Source organism: Caenorhabditis remanei, chromosome II, assembly GCF_010183535.1.
Source record: "Caenorhabditis remanei strain PX506 chromosome II, whole genome shotgun sequence".
Classification (NCBI taxonomy): domain Eukaryota; kingdom Metazoa; phylum Nematoda; class Chromadorea; order Rhabditida; family Rhabditidae; genus Caenorhabditis; species Caenorhabditis remanei.
Genome location: NC_071329.1, coordinates 9,540,140 through 9,560,806, shown reverse-complemented (window position 1 = coordinate 9,560,806; position 20,667 = coordinate 9,540,140). Strand labels below are relative to the sequence as shown.

At 39.2% G+C, this 20,667-nt stretch overlaps 1 protein-coding gene across 1 annotated transcript; it reads right to left on the bottom strand.

Moving 5' to 3' along the window:
• Positions 1-5,254: 5,254 nt before the first annotated feature.
• On the bottom strand, positions 5,255-15,084 carry GCK72_005623 (uncharacterized protein; the record flags this gene model as incomplete). Its single annotated transcript, XM_003117263.2, has 8 exons — positions 5,255-5,631; positions 5,679-5,823; positions 6,130-6,916; positions 6,971-8,223; positions 8,311-8,402; positions 8,501-8,613; positions 12,097-12,283; positions 14,976-15,084. 8 exons carry the CDS (start codon positions 15,082-15,084, stop codon positions 5,255-5,257), a joined length of 3,063 nt encoding a protein of 1,020 aa, XP_003117311.2.
• Positions 15,085-20,667: the final 5,583 nt, after the last annotated feature.

Here is a 20,667-nt window from a genome sequence, read left to right as displayed (position 1 = left end):
TTTATGGATTGCAATACAATGCCAAAAATCGGTTTTTTTTTCCAGAAAACAACCAGAATTAACTCAGAATACAGTATTTTTGGTATTAGATCGTTGAGGTATGAACCTTGAAGTATTTGTTACAAAATACGAAAATGAATTGGCTACATGCTACAAAACTATCTAATTAGTAATGGCTTTGGATAATTGACAATGAGAGAGATAATTTCAAAAAAGGAGGGGGACTAACTTGGATTTCGACAGAGAATGAATGATAGCGGGAAGATCAGATTTCAAAATGAAACAAAATGAGCGTGACGTCACGAGAGAAGTGACATCTGAATCTTCGAAAGGATCCATTAAAATATTCAGTTGGAACGGATGACTGACGGTTCAATTTCATTAGTTCGCTTAGGATCTAACGACTGGTATCATATTTCAGCTTCTACAAAATACTTTCCAAAATTGGTTGGGACCAAATGTCTCTGAACTTTTGAACATTTGGAATTGGCGTTTATACACAGTTACCGTATACACGGCTAACTGAAAACATATTTCAGACGTCAACTACTGAATCAAATACATTCTGACTGATTCTATTCCTCTTCTAACCACATTCAAGAGATTGAGGATAATGCGATCTAAGGATTCTCAGTGTACTAAATAAGTCTTACGAGAAAATCACATCATCTCTTCATTGATTTTAAGTCGACTTGAAGTATGAGTAAATCTTTGGTTCTTAGCGGAAATTCCAGATGACACATGAGAGTTAAAAGTGCTAGAAGTGCATAGCTTGTCGGAGCCCAAAATGAACAAGTCGCTCTCGAATCCAGTTCTAGTTTTATACAGAGCAGAGAATCACAATGAGAATTCCACTCGAATTGCACTCTGCAATTCAACAAAAAGTTAATTTTTCCCCAATTGAAAGAAAGTTGATTGGACTCTCTCTGAAAAAATTCATTCGAAAGCTTCATCTCTCATTTTCTCCGAAAGGACATTCTCTTGGGGGCGGCTGTAAAAGTAAAAGCACGGCAAAAAATAGGAAAGTGGGAGGCAGTTCGAGTGTAAAAAACATGACCAATATGTAAAAGTGGAAGAGAAGTCGAAAGCCTAATTGCGTAGAAAAAAGGAGAAAACGGGAAATTCGACTAGCTTTTCACTTGGAAGAAGAGGGAAATTGGAATAGATTCTCACACCGAAAAATGATTCTTGATGCTTTTTTTAGTGGGATTCTGATTATTTCCTGATTTCAAGAAAAAACTCTCTTCCATTTTCTTCGAAAAACTCGCGGTAATTCACAAGAAAAGTCATCTGGCTCATAGTCAGAAGGAATTAATTATATTCTCCACTCTGCACGAAATCATTTATCGAAAAAAAAGATCGAACTTTCTCTAGGATCGAGCACTGATTCATCTGGATGGGATATTTCAGATACTGTTCGATATTTCTCATTTCTTTCGAACCCAAGAACTTAGTATCAGTCGAACCAAAACACAAGATTTTCAATGATGAGATCATAATGATTCCTAATCTTTCGAATACCTACCAAAATTTGGAAGTTCTTGTTAAAAGAAGGAACCAAGAAACGGAAGGGAAATATATCTTTCTCTCGTTTTCTAATCAACAACGAATGGTTATCAACACGCTTCTGTGAAAAATTTAATTCATCAAAATCGAAACGAGATTTGATAAATGGGAGGAAGATAGAATGGACACATTGGACTGGAAAGAGATACCCAGAGGATTTGTGAACTTTTACGAGTTCACTGTACAAACAATGAACATTTAACTAGATACAAACACGTGTCTATACAGAGTCAAGAATGAAAAGATTCAAAGAACTCTCCCTATTCTTTTTGATGCAATAAATGTTCATTTGCAAATGAAACCAGTTTGATTCGGAGATGGAGATCGCAAAAAAGTTTAGTTTATAATTGGCAGTTAACAAGAGAAATAAGAGAACAACAAAGAACGAATGACATGAACAAACTGTTGGAAATAAATCTTCTTTTAATTGGTTTGTGACGAAATGTTTGCTGCTGATTAGGGGATAGGATAGGCATTTGAATGACTTATCAATGTAGTTGAAGAGAACTAATTATCGTTTGATTTACCCGAATTTGAGGTTTTCAACAAAGTAATTTTGGGGACTAATCCAGTTGAAGTTAATGGAAAGTCGGGTAGAAGAGAAATGAATGAGGGCTTTCTCGTTCTGCTGAAAATCAGATTCCAAGTAAAACACGAGAAAAGTTCGGACTACTTTTGATTTCTCATTGTCAAAATATAATTTTGTTCTATGAATAACTGGAAAACATTAAAAACATTTCATAAAAGTAATGTATTACGAATATTACATTTCTTACTAAATCACCTAAAAATTCTAGCTTTATATAACTTTGCTTTGAAAACTAAAACGATCCCTTTTTTACCTCTACTAATTGTTTAACGAGATACAATCCCAGAAATACAGTAGTTTTGGAATCGGGAATTATATTTTCCCAGAGAAAAACTGTGCAACAGTCGATGTTTTTATACTGGGAAACATGTCAACCTCGTACCGGAAAGTCCTTGAAACAGGACGGATGAGGGCCAAAGTTCGACGACTGAATTCGTCTTTGACACATCACCGACTACCTAATCGGACTAGTTGACAGTGATTAATAGATATGGATTCGTGGTACAAGATGTACCTGGAATCGAATTCGAAAAATCACTTATGTAGACCATCTTGAGTTCACTGGAAATAAATATATAAATAGATAGAAAAATGACAGGAATGGACACGCAAACCCGTCGAATACCTTACTTTTAAATGATGGATGGGGGCAAAGGCGACGAATCGGATTACGACTGATTTTATGAATTATTTGAATAGAGAGACCATCAAATAGAGAGTTCTAGACATAAAATAGTTATCGTTTGAAATCGAGAACTCTCGTTGATTCCAACTTTTCGTTTAGCATAAAACGAATAGTTTTGAGTGCCATTTTTGTGACTGATAAACCTGTGTTTTCCGAAAATCAAACGAATTGCTGACCAATGAAATAAAGTAAAACGCATGACAACTTCTGTTTACGTGGAGAGTTTCTGTGGTGATCATAAAGAATGCACATTTCAGGTGTACAAATATAAAATAGTTTCCACGTGGAACAGGAGTTTTGTAGTCAACGGAAATTATGTCTATAGACGTTTCTTAAACACCGAAGCACAGTTTTCAACGGGAACTTGCTTAGGATTTTGAGTTTCAGAAGAAAATTTCCGATCAAAATATACCTTCTGTCGATTTCTTCATGTAAATTCCGGATTGTTTTGTTGATAATCTGCAACTTCGCAATACTTCTAGATTCTAACAATCAGAACAACTAGGTCAATATTGAGAACAAAATTAGATATACTAGTGTCAAATTTCTTTTATTTATACCAAGCAAAACCTAAAGTTTCTTAAAATTTGCTAATACATGAGTTCTCAAAATCTTGTTTTTGTCTATATTCTTTTGACGAAATATTCATAAATTTCCATTTGAAAAAAACATAAAACCCACTTCAACGAACTACCGTATTCTCACTGATCCATTTTATTTATTTGCCGATCTTCAACGACTAGACTGGAATATTCCGGGTTGTATTCTTTCCACTATTCAGTCGCGAAAAATATTTGTGCACCCAGAAAACATTTTTCTTATTTTTTTCTCACTCATCCGTCTTTTCTGCACGTTTTCATTCAGGTGCAGAATGTACCTGAATAGGGAAAAAAGACGATCAGTCACGTCTCAGAAGACACGAAGAAAAAACCTTTGGTCGTGGAAAAATGAAAGGAATGAAAAGAAAAAAGTGGAATTGAAAATGAATGTGAATCAAGGAAGACGAGGAAGAAGTCAGACGGGTATACGGTGGTTGAGCAGAAAATAGAAAAGGGAAATCTCTTTTCGTGGAAATGATCCAAGACTGATTGAAACTTAGAAACGATAGGAAGGTTTATAATTCCGATTGGAGATGCTCAGACAACTCGTCCGAAAAGTGAAATAATTTAAAGAAAACTTTCAATAGAAATAGTGAGATATTAGCTGATCACAGAGGAATTCACCAACCTATTATTCACAAATGAATAAAATGATTTCATTCTGAAAAGGGGGCAACATTTGCTTTTTTATCTCTGGAATATTCCAGAAACCTGACATAAACAGAAACGGATTACGGGGAATTTGAAGAATCACAAGACAGATTTTTGGTCTTCGGGGATAACTTATGTTTTTTTAAAGAAACTTGAAAAGATTGGCTTCCAATGATTATGGGTAAACGTGGGTAAACTTCTTCCGAAAAGGGAATAAACCAAAACGATTAGGATATTAGATAAACGAGAAAAAGGGAAAAAAGAAGAGAATTCTGAAAAACGGGGAAAAATTGTGTGCAGGAACAATGGAAACAAAAATATTTTCGTGTTGAGCCCACCAAAAAAACGAGAGAATCGAAAATATCCTATTGCCATTTGACATTCTGGAAAAAAAATGAATGGAAGGAGAATCTTGCACGAAAACGGTGATGACGTCGAAAATTTGGACGAAGAAGATTCTATTTCCGACGGAAGAAAATAGAGTGGAAGAGGGGGAGGACCCATTTAGAATGCAAAGAAGACGACGAATTTGATCCTAACACAGATGAAAAAAGAGCATTCAAAAGATGGAGACTCTTGGCAAAAAGATTTAGAAATTAGGATTATAAATGTGAAGGGGATTCCTGAAATGGCAAGTATATACACTTGAAATAATTGATTCAATTTATTACGACATTAATCGACAAATTCAGATTAGTTTTGTAAACTGATATCTGAACTATCATAAGAGAAGATAAAAATGCATGATAAAAAACAGAAGAAAGAAACATAAAGTACAGAAATCTCTACAACGAAATTCGGCTACCGGCGAGAATGAGCACAACGGGGTCTATTGAAAAGTAGAACATTTTGTTGACTTAAGTTTTAGAAAGCAACATTTGGAGAAAAACAAGAAAACGAGGAGGAAATATTATTTAACAAATTATTACAATTCTTATTAAACCAGTAGCAGATGAATTCTCTGAACATGTGCTTAAAGCTTCGAGGTAATTCCTGACATGGTTCAAAAGGGATCATAGAAAGATTCGAGGGAGAAGAAATGTCACAACGGGAGATACCCGAGTTGAATGAGAGGGATTTTTGAGGAGGTAAGATTAACTAAAACTACTTGGAAATCAACCGGTTTTGTAAAAAAAAATACACGCATTATGAAAACAGGGGAGACTATAAATCTTGACAGTACATGCTTGGCTTATTCAAGTCAATACGAAGAACAGTCTGTCCTTGTGGCGTCACTTCTGTTGTCAACATTGAAGAAGACCCATCGGAGTAGGCAGAATCGTCACTCATTTTTGAACTTGGCGGACGACGACCACTTGAACCAGTACCATAATGTCGTGGATTGGATGGTACACTAGGTGGAGGTGGTGGAGGTGAGAACTCTGGAGGAGGTCGATGATGCCACCCTTGGTACAGTTGATGTTGACTACCATATCGACCTTCAGCCACGGCAAGACGTTGATAAGCTGGCGGAGCTGCGACACGATTCATGTGTCCAGGCATCATATCTCCATAAGCGATGGTTGCGTAGTCGTAAGTTCCTGTAATATTTCAAGTTGGGTAAAGAAAGTATGTGATATTCCCTGACCTGGTTGAGGTTCATAAATTTGTTTTTGTGGATGTTGTGGATGCTGCTGATAAATGGACATTTGATTAGGATGAGGCATCCGATTACTAAAGGCCAATCGATTCGTAGTATCCGAGTTGCTCAGGTACTTGTCGTTCGTGTTGTACTGAAATAGTGGACAATTGAAATTGAAGGTGTGTATGTTACACTTTCACACAGTTATTATTAGACAGAAACTAGACATTTTAGATTTGAAAAAGAAATATAGTTAGTTCTAGATCAAGTGGGTTACCAAAAGGTAGAGATATCAATCATTAGCTTCACACAAAATTCTCACGGTTTTTCTTGTTCGCCACGGCAACAGGCGAGTAATCAGCTTTTTTCGTTACACCAACTCGTTTTTTCTAATCACAAATTTAACAATTGGACATACATATTTACATTGACAATTGAGACTTTGAATAAAACTTACGAGAAATTCGCTCCCTGTTGAGCTATTCATTCCGGGAGACATTAAATCACGTTGTCCATTGTTTCGTTTATGATTTGGTGATGAATTACTCGATCCCCCACATCCACGCCTATACATCCAATGACCAACGTCTTTGCGCATTTTCTCGGCGAAGACAACGTGGAATAAGAAGATGAAAAGTCCTTGTAACGAGTTTGAAATGGTGAATGCATATGCCATAACAATTGAGCCAGAGTCCTCGATCCAGAAAAGTCCAAACAACCACGTAACTCCCAGCAAGCTCGCCAAAGCCAAAGATCCCTTGATCCAGTTTCGAATAGATCTTCCTGAATCCACATCGTGTCGGCAAGGAAGATACCCTCCACTTGTGTGTTGATAAACAGTGCACAGAGTCTTGACAAGTACAAGTGTGTTCACGCAAAGAATGAACGAAGCCGGACCGGCAAAAAACCATATAAAGTTGTTTTGAGTGGTTAACCAGCAATAGTCAGTTGTTCCAAAACCATTCGAGTTATATAGGTAGGCACAGAGTGTGATGATCGCCGGAGGAATATAACCGATGATGAGATATGAGAAACGGCGTGGATCAGATGGGAACACTTCAGTCAGCATTCGATGTATATGATATCCTTCTAATAACATCCATGTGAGAGCTGTGAGGAACATATACATGAGTACCGCAGCAATGATTCCACATTGAACCGAATCTTCTGTTCGTGTTATTCCAGCCAGGAATGTAATTTCAGCGATAGCCAACGTGAGACACAAGTTCTCATGAATGAAGACTCTGAAAAAAAACACATTGAAATAGAATAAAGAAAAACTTTAAATATGAACGTACCGGTCACCTCCGTTTCTACTGAACATCAAATAGGCGAAGAATGTGAGCAACAGACAAACGATTGAAACGATGCATCCAACGTATGTTAATAAAGTCAACAAAGTTTCATCGACTTCATCCAGTTCATGTCCACGAACATCCATTAAAACAGCGAAATGTGTGAGGTGGTTGCAATCACATGTTGTCATTGTGTTGTTGTGTGAATTAAGACGACATCCAGATGGATTCCATTTCAATTCGTGATGATTCCACCAAACACAAGTTGGACTGCTCATATGTCGAACAGCAGATTCTTTGTGATAAAACGTGATCCTAACTGGTTGATCCAACTTTTCGACTCGTTTCTCTTTTCCGTTTCCGATCAACGAAGCTCCAACAATTCTCGAAACAACTCGACGTTTACGAACTTCAGTCTTATCAGTGCCTGTTATAGGAACAGTTACATCGAGTGGTGTCATCTCTTGACCAATATTATCAATTGAGGAGAAGAATACTTGCGTGTCATCCTGGCTCACTTTCAATATAGCATCTCTTGGAATGTGCACATTATCAACACTTTGCCCATCCCACAACGCTGCAGCTGGGAATAAAATATAGTCGGTCGGCTGTGAAGACATCTTAATTTTGTGAGAAACTTCAACTATGATCGATGGCTGCACAATCACATTTGATTGCTGAGATTCCTGCATTCCTTTTGCTGACGCGACCATCGCCTTTTCAGCAGCCAGAATCAATCGTGACGCAAATTCCTTTCGCTTTAAAACATCCCAACTTGGCCAAACATCCGGCTTTCTAATTAAAGTGTTCATCACTTGTATCACACCTTTGTTCGAAAGTTCCAGATGTTGATAAGCCCAACTTTCTTCAGCCAGCACATTTACAGTTCTTTCGAGAAGATGAAGAACTTTCGGCAAGTCACCTCCAACTAACGGACGTCTTGTTTCGGAATCAAGGTTCCGGAGGAACTCTGGTATTCCAGAAGCATCTTCGGTGGTTATGACTCCTGTCAGAGAGCTGGTCTTCACAGAGATCCAATCGCTTTCACAGCCGGCACTGTTTGGAAATTCAGATGCCCATTGACCATTTGCTGAGCACTCCCACAACTGCTTTCCTGAAGATCCTTCTGGACACGGTGCACTCGATTTCGTGCCAGCTTTAGTGTTCTGCCAGTTTACTCCGCGTCGATTTGTAGCCGAGCAGAACAAGTCTTTATTCTTTTTTGGCTTCACGTATTTGTCCGAATTGTCCGAGTCCTGTAAGAATTTTTATTTTAAAGATGGGTGAAAACATGCATCCATAACTCATTCTAATCCCCCATTGGGTCATCTACCCGCACTAACCTTTTGAACCTCCTCTTCTTCTTCTTCGTTCAATATCAGACTACTATCGGTAGTAGTAGTCGATGTAGTCGTCGTTGTTGTAGTTGTGGTAGCTGGAATGAAATGTATTGGTAAAAACCTCAAATGTACTGTGACAACGTCAATAAAACAACATTTTGAACTGAAATTAAACCAAACCCATGCTACTAACCAGGAACAACACAATTGTATTTCACTTCCAAATATTTTGACGTGTTGGGACATGGATCTTCATTGAACGTCTTCTTGTCAACAGAGAAATCGCAATTCGAATGTCCGTTGCATCTGAAATGGAACAACACATTGTACAAACAACATAAACAATATTTCGCACGCAACGCAACGCAAATCATAAAAATATCAATTCACAACTACAACCACATGTACACGCCAATCTAGTTATCTCTACCTTCATGACATTCATGTTGAACTTCCAGATATTTGCTCATCAAAGGGCACGCGTCATCGAACAGAAACGTATCGACGAAGAAGCGACACGTTTGCTTTCCGTTACATCTGGAGAGATAGACAACCTTACAATTATTGCATAATTTAATGCAGGGGACCTCGGGGTAAAACCACTGTAATCTTATAAATGCTACCCTTCTTGCTTTCTCAGTTTCTTCGCACATCTGTTTCCTAGGCACCAATTTTGGTTTGAACCGGATTAACCCAGCTAACACCATCTTGCGCAACAAACGACCAAGAAGCTGAGTAACGTTAAAACTTAAAACAATATTCTTGGTTTTGTGATGATTTCACACCACCTGCTGACCTCAATTCTTGTTTTCAATGAATACAAAAAGAATGACAGATGCCAGAGTTCATCCATGTGAATGACTCTTCCAGGATACGGAGTGTTCTCTATCTGTTTTGCGCAACTCCCAACGGAGATCAAAACAGTCGGCATGACCGAAAAGAGCTGTCAGCACGTGTTCGCGTCACAAATCATCGAGTGTCCATACGGTGAAAGGGCATCTTCTCGCATACTATATCAGGCAATCAATCAACGAAGCTACGGGCGGCCCCTTATGGTCTTTTTGAAACTGGTGTCAAGACTTTTCATCCGGAGACGACGTTTACTCTCTCCCTGTTCTTAGCACAAACACATATCCATACAATACCGAATTACCGAAACTTATTTGTTTTCAAGGCCCTTCTTCTCCCCAGGCGGCCCGACAACAATACAAGTACAAGATGTCACATAAAACGTGTACGCTGGCGACCACATACATCTGACTAACGACTGACTCTGACCCATCATCAATTCGTTCTTTTTTAATCATAGGCTTTACATACAGGCCTCCAATTCATTGGTGAAATCCGACCAACAGGCTCACGCAATAAACGACGATGAAATACGAGAGGTGCACCTTGTATCTAATTCTTCCGAGACAAAAGACCATAACAATTAGTGAACGATTTAGCTCATAGTTTATTATTGTAAACATAGTGAAACGCAACCAAAGGTGACAAATTGAGTTCATTTTTCTAGCAAGCTTGTGAAGTTGGGTGAATATACCAACAATAACCCAGTTCTTGTTAGTTGTTCATCTTTGGATATTGTATCAAATTTCTACTGTCTATTGTTCTAACAAGTTTCGGCGGCGGGAAATTAGAAACATCTCATCCGGTCATTGGAATGAAGAAGCAAACGACACCGCCGAGAAGACATTGTCTCGATAGAATAGATGAGCAGTTTTTCTTACTGTCACATGGGTCACTGAACATTCTATAACAATAACTCGCATCTGCCGCCCTCAACTTTCTCAATTAACCCTCCTTCCATCTTGATTGCTGAGAACCTATTCCACCAACTACTCACTTTCTGCGGTAAAAACAAAAGGCACTCTGTTTATGCAAATCAGCCGGTTTCCCTTATTCCTGACTTGTTCTTCCCGAGCATCAAGAGGAAGAAGTGGCCCTGTGGTCCCATTACTTATCGCCACTGATGCGAATCATCAAGAAGTCGGCAGCCGTCTGCCCCCGGGCTCTTCACAGCCTTCCATCCATAATCCTTCTCCGTCTTGTGCGTGACGCCGACATAATCCTTTTTTCTTCACACCGCATGGCTCTTCTTCTTCTATTTCGCCACGAGCATCTACCCATCAAAAAACAGGAAAATGTGTTAATTAAACCACCCATCTCAGGATGGTGCCCCTCCGTGCTACTGCGCACAATATTCGCTCATTTTTCTTTTCAGATTGATGGAAAAAGAAGATGGGTTAGGTTGGCCGTGGTCAATCGGTCAAACAAGACAAGACTGGTCAAAAGAGGGCAAAACCCATCAATTTGACACCTCGATGGCCTCTGTTTTTCCATTTCATGCTCCAAAAGAGAGCTAATTGTAGAAGAACAGCAGCAATTTATGGTTGAAATTTATGGGGTTACCAGATCGAAACATGGCAACAACATGTGTTCACATATTTGACGGTAGACTGAGCATCATTTAGCGCAATGCATTTCCGAAAATTATTTGTAGATTTCTTTCTAATTTCACCAAGTACAGTCGAGTTTACCCCGCAACTATAGTTCATAGCAATACAACTTTCTTGTTGGTAACGAAAGTGGAGCTTCTTGACTTGCCAGTTTCAAGGTAGTTTGCGCAGCTAATTGACTGCTGCTTTTGTTTGCACAACTGTCGCCTCATATCTCATTTGCAAACCATTTCGAAAGCTGCTGTCTAGTTGCGATGATACAAACAGTTGGAATGCGTTCTAATTCTAATTGGTAAATGATGATGATCCATGAGAATCCGAAACAAATACACGCATAAATGTCTTTGCCCTTGTTTTGCTCTCGTGGAACCCATGGTCCTATAACAACATATGGTGCTCTCGAAAAGAATCTTCTTCACATTTCTTGGTCATCAATCTAATAGTGCTCTTTCCCGTGCTATAGTGTCGAATTCCGAATTTAAACTCAAAACTGCTTCATGCAAAGAAGGAAGAGCATCAGTAGAAAGGCGCGAGAGTCATTTCCGTTTACTCAGTAGTCCCTCCTTCTTTTTTCTTCTTACTATTCTTCATCCTTTTCCTCAACGAACGAAGACAGATATTCGAGACAGCTGCAGAAGAAAGCAGTCAGCGATCGCGGCCTCAATTCATTCAAAAAATGAGAGGAAAGGCAGTCGTTTGATAGTGTGAAATGATGCGTTTCGACAAGAAGGCACGCCGTGGGTGTCTTGCGTGATCATCTCGGTAGGAAAAATGGTAGAATAACTGGCAGTCAGGGAGGTCGGCTAATGAATGTTCTATTCGATAGAATTACTTGTAGTGAAAAAACGGACACAAATGACATACGACCTTGTTCGACTACTGAATAGGCACACGAAGGCAATATCATCATCATTTTTATAGCGGTATTGTCTGTGACTGCTCGTCCAGGATGTACCAATTTGAATTATTCTACCGATCTCTCGATGACCGGATGTTCAATTAGTATATTCAGAATGAATTATTAATCTTCCACGGATAAATCTTTGCCAAGGTCTTGTGGTCTCGTACAGTTATAAAACTGATAAGATGCGGTCACGACATAAAACTATAGTTGTTACTTCAGCTCTTTGTCAAGTAAACTTGTTTAAAATATTCCGAACAAACGAGTCCCCCCCGACAACTATAACAATTGATAGTATGCGAAAGAGTGTGAGTAAGCTATTACAAATGCGCTTGCACCTATTCATAACTCGTTGAATATGTTAGTTAGGTCACCTATAGTTCCCAAGTGTCCCTTCTTTCACAGAATAATAAAAGTAGTAAAACTTACTTCTTCTCCAATATTGACTTAGTTTTCGGATTCTCGCATTTGACGTTAGATGCAACAACATCACTATCAGTGAAGCACACCGCAACTGAGAATCTACCGTAGTTACCGAGAACGATCGAGATAACTTTTCCAGCAGGACAACTCAACTCGGCAGCTTCTCCATCGCAAATTGTATGGGAAATTGTACCTGTAAAAAATAAATGAGTTCACATCCCACTTTTTTCTTCGTTTCGAAAATTTCTCTATTTTCTTTTTGCAGAGCATGACTTGCATAATAATAAATTCGTCTGTTTGTTTCATTCATTCATATGCACACCGTTCTTCTTCTTCTTTCCTCCCGTCTGCTGTTGCGCAGCGCGTGCTCACGTTTCAGGCATCGTCTCTCTAAATCTTATGCTCTCTAACTGAACAGTACAACAACAGGCTCTTCATTGCGACGAGTAGTCTATCTCCCTCATCAGACTAGGAATTACGCCATCCAAACCGAAATCGTACACCAATTCACCTAACAAACGGAAGAAAACGTTCAGGTTGACATAACACTGAGGATACGAGGAAACCGATTGAACAGGCTCTTACAATTAGTCTCGACTAATTCGTTTAGAAGCTGACGATGACACTGGCATACCAATTACGAATTACGTGTGTCGTATCCAGAGATGTGCTCCCTCTCTACCAGTCATAAGTGGGCTCTTCAACATCTCTTTCCATCATCACCGGGCGCCTCTTTATTCAATAAATTGTGTTCAACTAGAAGACGAAGCCATCATCGAAAACAAAACACAAACGAAACTTGTGGGAATTTCGCATGCGTTAGAAGACAACCGGAGGGCACCCCAAAAACAAACAACAGGAGGATAGAGTTTCTGCCTAAAACGCCGGATTCAGATTACATTGGCCGCGATATTCGGAGGATCATGAACATATGAATAATAGAGCCTCTGGGTCACCTTTTATTACCATTCGCATTCAAAATGAATGATAGATTATAGCTCTATAGATATTATGCCGCCAAAAAAAGAATGAGAAGAGCCGTCGGTTTTATGCTCTTTTTGTTTCAACTGACAATTGACGCCGGCCTGTCTACAGCCTATTAATTTCTTGTCGCTTTCTTGTCTATCAATCCAATCTTAGTTTGGATGCGTGGATGCACATAACCGCCAAAAAGAGTGAACCTAGATAAAATCTCGGGTCTTTTTCTTGTGTAGATAAACACAGCCCTGACCGCAAAGAGGTTGTGCAACTCTCCGTTTCCATTTCTTTCGCTACCGCATCCATCAGCGTGTTAATCTGTGAATCCGACATATGCTGACTTTCGACACCTCCTACTGTGAAAATTACTGCCATGTGTGCTTCTATGTTTTTCCCGCTAAAAAGTGCACCACATCACCCAAATCTGCCGCAACATCTAATTGTAGACGATGCATGTTTTGCAAGCTGTCTTTCTTCATGTACTGCCATCGCCTACTATCTTTCTCTACTTGCTCTAATTGACTCAATTTGAGTTTGGGTCGAGGCAACAAGAAGCAGGAAGGAGCATCTTCAGTGTATTTACTAAAAGTATCGGTGATCACCACTCGGAAACTGATGGTCTGATGAGTAGTCTGTCGGCAACATCAGAACTCAAAAAGTTTTACTGTATACCTAATGGATTAGTGAACATATCAATCAGTTGGCTACTTCAATGTCTATGTTGTGACAGCGCCGACATTAAAAAACAGTTAGAAGTGGATATACTCGAAAATTGAAGGACTATGATGTGTTTCTAACTAGATGGATGGCAGAAGAACAAATTAATTCGAGGACACACGAATGAAACCAAATGCGCGAGATTTAGAACAATGCGGGGTATTGTGTGGTCTAATTTGTTGTGCATCCCTACAAAATTATGGCTGCAACAATGTCATCTATACCTCTTCCCTATGAATTTCTGGATAACCAATCTAACAACCATTTGGTGGACGATAACAAGGGCAGGTGGTAGCAATGATCCACAGGTGCCTTTTCCACCAAATAACACCTTAATCCGGTCAGTTGTACCTTACCCGCTTGATGAGGAGGACGACTTCCAAAAACAACAATTCAAATGAAATAAGTCCGAAATGGGGGAAAGACACTTTTCTATTCTAGGTTAGCATCGTCCCAAATGCAAACAAAACCGTCAAGCGGAAAGAAACTTCCATTTCGGAATTTGAGAGAAACTCAAAAACGTAGGATGCCCCTCTCCTATCCTATTTCTCTCAACACCTATCCTAATCTCATCTAGTCTGAAAATATATACATCCGAAGACGTCTCATCCAAACAAATAAATATATTTTGCCCACCCAACACAACAACGATGAATACCAAGTTCGATCAATGGCACAGGTCAGTAGGAAAGACGGTTACCTCTCCTGCACACCGGGAGGTCCACACAGAAATTTGCACTTCCGGACCGCTAGGATAACATTACGTAACAAAGACCCCCGTCTACCGCCCGAACACCGCACGATTAACACTTTTGTGGTAGTCACACAGGACGCATACAGGAAGTCGGCTCAACCAGAACCAAGTGTGACCAGGATGTTCCCGTCCCTCGGGAGATGTGTCGGCAATGCATAATTAAGAAAATGACATGATCTTCGAAGTCGGAAACCAGAGAATAAGCGTCGTTAACTAGGCGCATCGTTAACTAATCGGCAATGATCTCAAGTGTGAAAGGCAGAAGAATAAGAAATATTCCAAAACCTATGTCACATTTTCACTTCCCAAGAGAAAGTTACAATATTTTATATAGTTGACATTCCCTAGGCTTCAATAAGAAATTTTAAAAAGTAATTCTGGATCGTAAAGCGATCGATTAATTTTTAATTTTTGAAAAAAGCTATCAAAAACTCACCATACTTATCCGTTGTCGGTTTGTTTAAAGCAGAAGTTGAACCGACTGTCAGAAGACATGTTGCCAACAATGTCAAAAGGCACGAATTAGTCGATTTATTTCGTCGCATCAGTGCATACTATTGTGTTCGTCTGGTGTTAGTTTCCTGAAAATGAAACTTTCTGAATATTAATTTCAAAAAATATATAAATGTGAAACGATAAAAGGTGGAACAGGGCGACACAAGAGAAAGCTGAACACAGAGAGTACGAGGAGATTGGCGGAGGGGACAAGAACAACGGGTGGACAGCCGACCGAGGAGGAGGGGCAGCAAGAATGGGCGGGGCGTCAGTTTTCGACTCATGCCACGTGAGGGAAACCATCTGGGCTCTAATGACGTGGGAAACATAACAGATACAAAAGATACCTGTCAAAAAGTGACAGTCGTGGAAACTGTTCTCACGGGAGCCAAAGTGTCATTAGAGAACAGTTTCTCATTGGAGAATGCAGGTGCAAGGAAACAAAAGAAAATGGGAAAGAAGATTACTTGTGGGATTATATGTCGTAATGCAATCACTTTTCAGAAGAGAAAAAGGAATCATCCATTCAATCGACTGTTGAAATCAATAGGTGAAACTTCGAGCAATAACAGTTCTTCTTCTTTCACTTCTTGAAAATTTGAATTATTTAACTTGTGATTTAGATGAGAAACGCACATATAACAGTTATGAATGTTTCAGAAGCAGAACCGATTGTTCGGGAAAAGTGATGATAGTAGTTTTCACGAACATCTGGCATTTGGGCCCTTGACAGAGTTTCAAAAACAAATAAGAAAGGACATGGCCATTTGTACGGTCACTTTTCGAGAAGCCGAATGATCTCGAATATTTTCTTCAGAGACAAACATAAGGGAATGAATGAATCATAGCTAGAAACATAGAGGAGTGTATCGTTTAAAAATTGATTGATTTTGTGGTACCAATGGAAAATGAATCAAAACATCCACCTACAGTCGTTGTTTTTTTTCATAAAGACGGGAAACCGCCGGGAAATGATTCACCGATTTTACAGTTTTTTCTGGCACATTTTCAAAAGAGGAAATTGAGTCAGTGGTGTGCACTTGGAGTCATAAAGGGCAAAAGAAGCGAAAGGGAGGAATAGAGAGGGAAAAGGAAGAGAAAACAAAGATGATAACTGTATTTGCTTATGGAAATGGACACTCGGAGGTATTCATGGGAGGTAAGGAAAATAATGAAAAGGAAAGAATACATTTCGAAATAGGTACAATGGTCAAGACAAAGAAACATAATACCATTCGAAATGAATTAACTACATGTCAGATTAGGTGGCCGATCTGGTTGTAAACACGAAAACCCGCGGAGAGGGTGATTGCGAAGATAAATTGGCACATCCCTATCGCTTCAAAATCTAGAACATTCAGCTCACACTACAGAGACAATTGTGGTGTCGGGTTGGATGATAGGAGAGAAAAAGAGGTGATGAACAATTATAGGGTCAAATTACCACCATTATGAAAGGTTATCAAGGGTTACGATCTTTTATTAAAAGATTTCTTTTTTCTCTCATTTATTTCACAAAAGAGATTGGTCTTTGTAGATACTCTATTATGAGAACAGTCTGCTGGTAGGGAAGTCGTAAATTTTGAAGAGAGATTAGTAACTGACTGACAGAAACGGATATAGACTGCCGTCTGTTGCCAAATTGGCTGGGAAACCGATCCAGAGAAAGAGTTATCGATGAAAGATTGAGCAGATCATCATGACACCTGGGAAGAGATTAGAGTACCAATTGGAATATGAGATATATAGAAAATCTCACTTCCGGTTATACGATTGTAAGTATTATGATATTAATCATAATCCCATACACCTTAATTACAGGAGATTGTACTTTCCTTCTCAAACTAGATGAGTGGGAAGACGAGACGATGTCCCAGGAGAAAATATGCAGTGGACAGTTGCTAAACACTATAGAGCTGTGAACAGAACGAATGTTTCCAAAATTTTTGGCAAAAATATGGTTGTGAGAGATAGAGAACATAGACAACATAACGAAATTCGTTTGTTACAGATGGCCACTGAGTCACAAGAATAAAATGAAAATCATGTTTTCTTTGGTGTTCAAAAGACGAATGTACTCATCTCCGAACACTTTACAACGATATAACGAATACATTAATCAATTGTCTGCTCGTTTTTGCAAGACGACAGGTGTTCATAAAGCTTATCGTGAGTGATTAATGTATATGGAATTTGAACTTTGAAGTAAAAAGTCAACAGAGAGAAATTCAAAAAGAGTGCTTTTCGCACAGTAAAGCGTGAGATTTCCAATGTCGGCTTTGAGTAAAAAAGAAATGGGACACGCCTGCTTCGTACGGCAATAAAAAGTGACCACCTAGTATGAACATAGAATAAAATAGGGAGAGAAGCCATGTTTTACGACAATTTTCCGGATGCAAACAAGGTGAGCATTTGAGTGGAGATGTGGAGACCGCCATCGCAGGAAACGTCGGCTCTTGAAAAGATTTTAACGATCTCGTGTGCAGAATTCATTGACTTGGAAAGACAGAGTTGTCCCATGGACTTCGAGACCCGGAGACAATTGTCACATTTCATCAAATATGGATTTACTGTGCACTTTAAAACAGAACCAAGAGAAGTGAACTGAATATGTATGGATATGTATAATGTGAAGGAAAAGAAGCCACTAACGTTTAATATGCTGAGAGAGGGAAAGACGCTCATGAAGAGTTAAAACGCTTAGTTGTTGAGGGCACTGGACCCGAAAAAAACAGAAGGGACAGCAAAGAAAAATGGGCTTATGAGTTGGTCAGCAAGAAGAGAACTACTCTTTTTTGAAATTGCAGAAATTAGAAGTCTACTTTTCTTACTTTTTCTATGGGAAAGTGGCTCTCTTCGAAGAAAAAGTCCATCAGATTAGAAAAAAAGGCGATAAGACGTATGGGTAACGGAAGCTCCTAAACTCGTCAGACTCGAGCGATTCGATCAACCGGAATAAGAGAGGAAACATCCATAAAACGGCAGACTACCATAAATCAACAGTGCCGGAAAGAAAAAGAGACTAAAAGAATGGAAAAGAATTCGTAGGTAATCGAATTCTGTCGACTATATAGATGTATAGGATTCGGAAAATTTCTAAATTTATAATCAAAACTTGAAGAAGAGGTTCTCACGCTTTCTGTGTGGCAGTATAAAACGAAGGAAGGGAAGGTGTTCGGGTCGAGACTGAGAAATTATTCATGCTCTTCTCTCTTCCATCGCGCCAGTTACTACTATTTTACGATTTCCTTCCGCATCTTCTTCTTTTCAGATGAGTTCTCCTAGTTCTGATTAGACTCTTTTTGCATGTCGTGTTTCGAAGAATACGCAGCGCTCATAGCTCCGGGAGCTAGCTTCCGAACAAACAGAATAAAACGGGAACAAGAGCATGGAAGTAGTTCAGATGATAAATCGACATCTTCGGTGCCATTTTGAAGCCGCGGAAATTCAATTTCGGAACTACATGCCCAAAAAAAAGAAAAGAACTACGAAAGCACATGAAAATGTTTGGAGGTGAACGTCGTCTCGGAAATGAACGAAAACGTGTAAAATAATTTATTTTCTCTGAAAAGAACAACAAGTATATTGAAGCCGAGGGACGTTTTATTAATCGGTGCCCGCAAAAGTGTAGATGTCAGCTTGAGGGACCTACTCTTCTGAGTGTGAAGACATGCTAATTGCATTACATACTCAGAAGTGCTAGTAGAGTGTTACCTTCTAGCAGAGTTGTGATGAATGGGGGCGAGAGCTCATCATGCGAAAATGGAACGGATGTGGAATGCTTTCATGCTAATTGAGATTCGAATGGAACATGTGAAATTTAAAATGTTTTATTCCAATGGATTGGAACATGAAAGAGTAACATTTTTTAGGAGCTCAAAGAGTTGAAAGGAAGTTGCTCAAACATTCTAGTTGTTCGAAAATCAGCTTTGCGAAAATACGACAGATGAGAAATGACGGATCTAGAAGAAGTCTGTTAGTGTGTGCTCATCCGGAAAATGTGACACCGACGAATAAAGAAAAAAAAGTGGGCGAAGTTTTGAAATTGGAATTATATGTCCTTTACGGATTGATTCGAAGGTGAATGTGGCTAGCGACGAGAATAAGAGCAACAAATCTTCTTTCTCTCAAGAATTTGAATAATCTATGAGGGAATGTATTTTTCAAAGAAAAATCATCAAACAAGTAATTATGTGCGGAGAGATGTGATACGAAAAATGAGAAGATGAGATGGAAAAGCTTCGCGTGAAAAAGTATCATCAACATGCAGATGGGAGAACGGAACGGCGTGAAGACGCCCGCTTGCACATCAATCGAGATATTCGGTTTTTGTCTCTGCACATTCTCAATTCACCAGATGTTCACAAAAACTTCAGGATTATATTAAGAAAAACTATAATGATAGAGAAGAGCTTCAGAAGAAAAAGAAAAGAAAACAAGATCATCTCGGAAGACCTTTTGTTTTTACACCTGTCCAGGTAGCCGACAGTCTGACGGAAAGGTCGGCGCCGGGCGAATATTTGGATTGGCAGGCATTGGTCAAACAATAAATGGAAGTGTGAGAAACATTCGGACGGAAGGGGGAACTTCTTGAGAACTGCAACTTGACGAGAGATATGCAAATTTTGAGCATAAAAACATGAAGAAACGACTAGGTTCCCAGAGCACAATCCATCATTTTTGACTGTTGAATCGTGATAAGATACGTTCTCAGAATGGAGACAGAGAAGTTTTTGGTATTTTACGGCACACCGAAAGAAGGATTTCACGGTTTTCAGTGAATTGTTGTCAGAAGATCTAAATAAGAAAATAAAAACAAAAACTAATTACAATATATGAAAAGAAGAATAGAGGGAGTGAAAGCTTTTGACATATTCATGACATTCTTTTGGTTTTTCTTTCACACCATCTTTTTTCGACCTTGTCCCTGGAATAACAAATTTCTCGAGTGTCGCCAAGAGTGTTTCTCCATATCAGCCGGAGACGAAGACAGAAAAACGAGCAAAAAAGTGGAAGCAAAGACACCTGCGCACTCGGGAATAGAAAAATAGAAAGAAGGGGAAAGGCTTACTGGTTGCGTCTAATTGAAAGCACTCGTCGACTTTTTGTTGCGTTTTGACGAGAGAGTATGTGTGCGCAGGAGAAAGACAAATCCAGAGGCTTTTGGAAAAAGAGGGAGAACGTGTTGAAATGATGTTATCAGCAGAAATCGATATAGTGATACAGACAGGGCGCGCGCAAGTGAACTTCTACGGGGAGGGCGTTTCTCGAACGGACAGCAGCTGTTTCGACAGAAAGTGTTTTGCAAAATAAAAATAAAAACATTTCTGACAAAAGAAAAGAGAAGAAGGAAAAGAAAGAAAACAAAATTCAAAAACTGAGCGAGTACGGTATGGGATAGTACGTAAAAGTACGCAAATTGACACAAAATTTAGGCGCAACTTCGTTTTTGAACTGCGCGCATAAAAACTGCATACTTGCAAAATATCGGCCCGGCCCGGCTCGGCCCGTCGGCCCGACCCGGTAGAGAAAGTTGCCGGCCCGGTCGGCCCGGAGTCAAAAAATGAGCACAACTTTTCACAAAATTTTTCGAAATTTTTTAAAATTTTCATCAAAAATAGTCAAAAATCTTA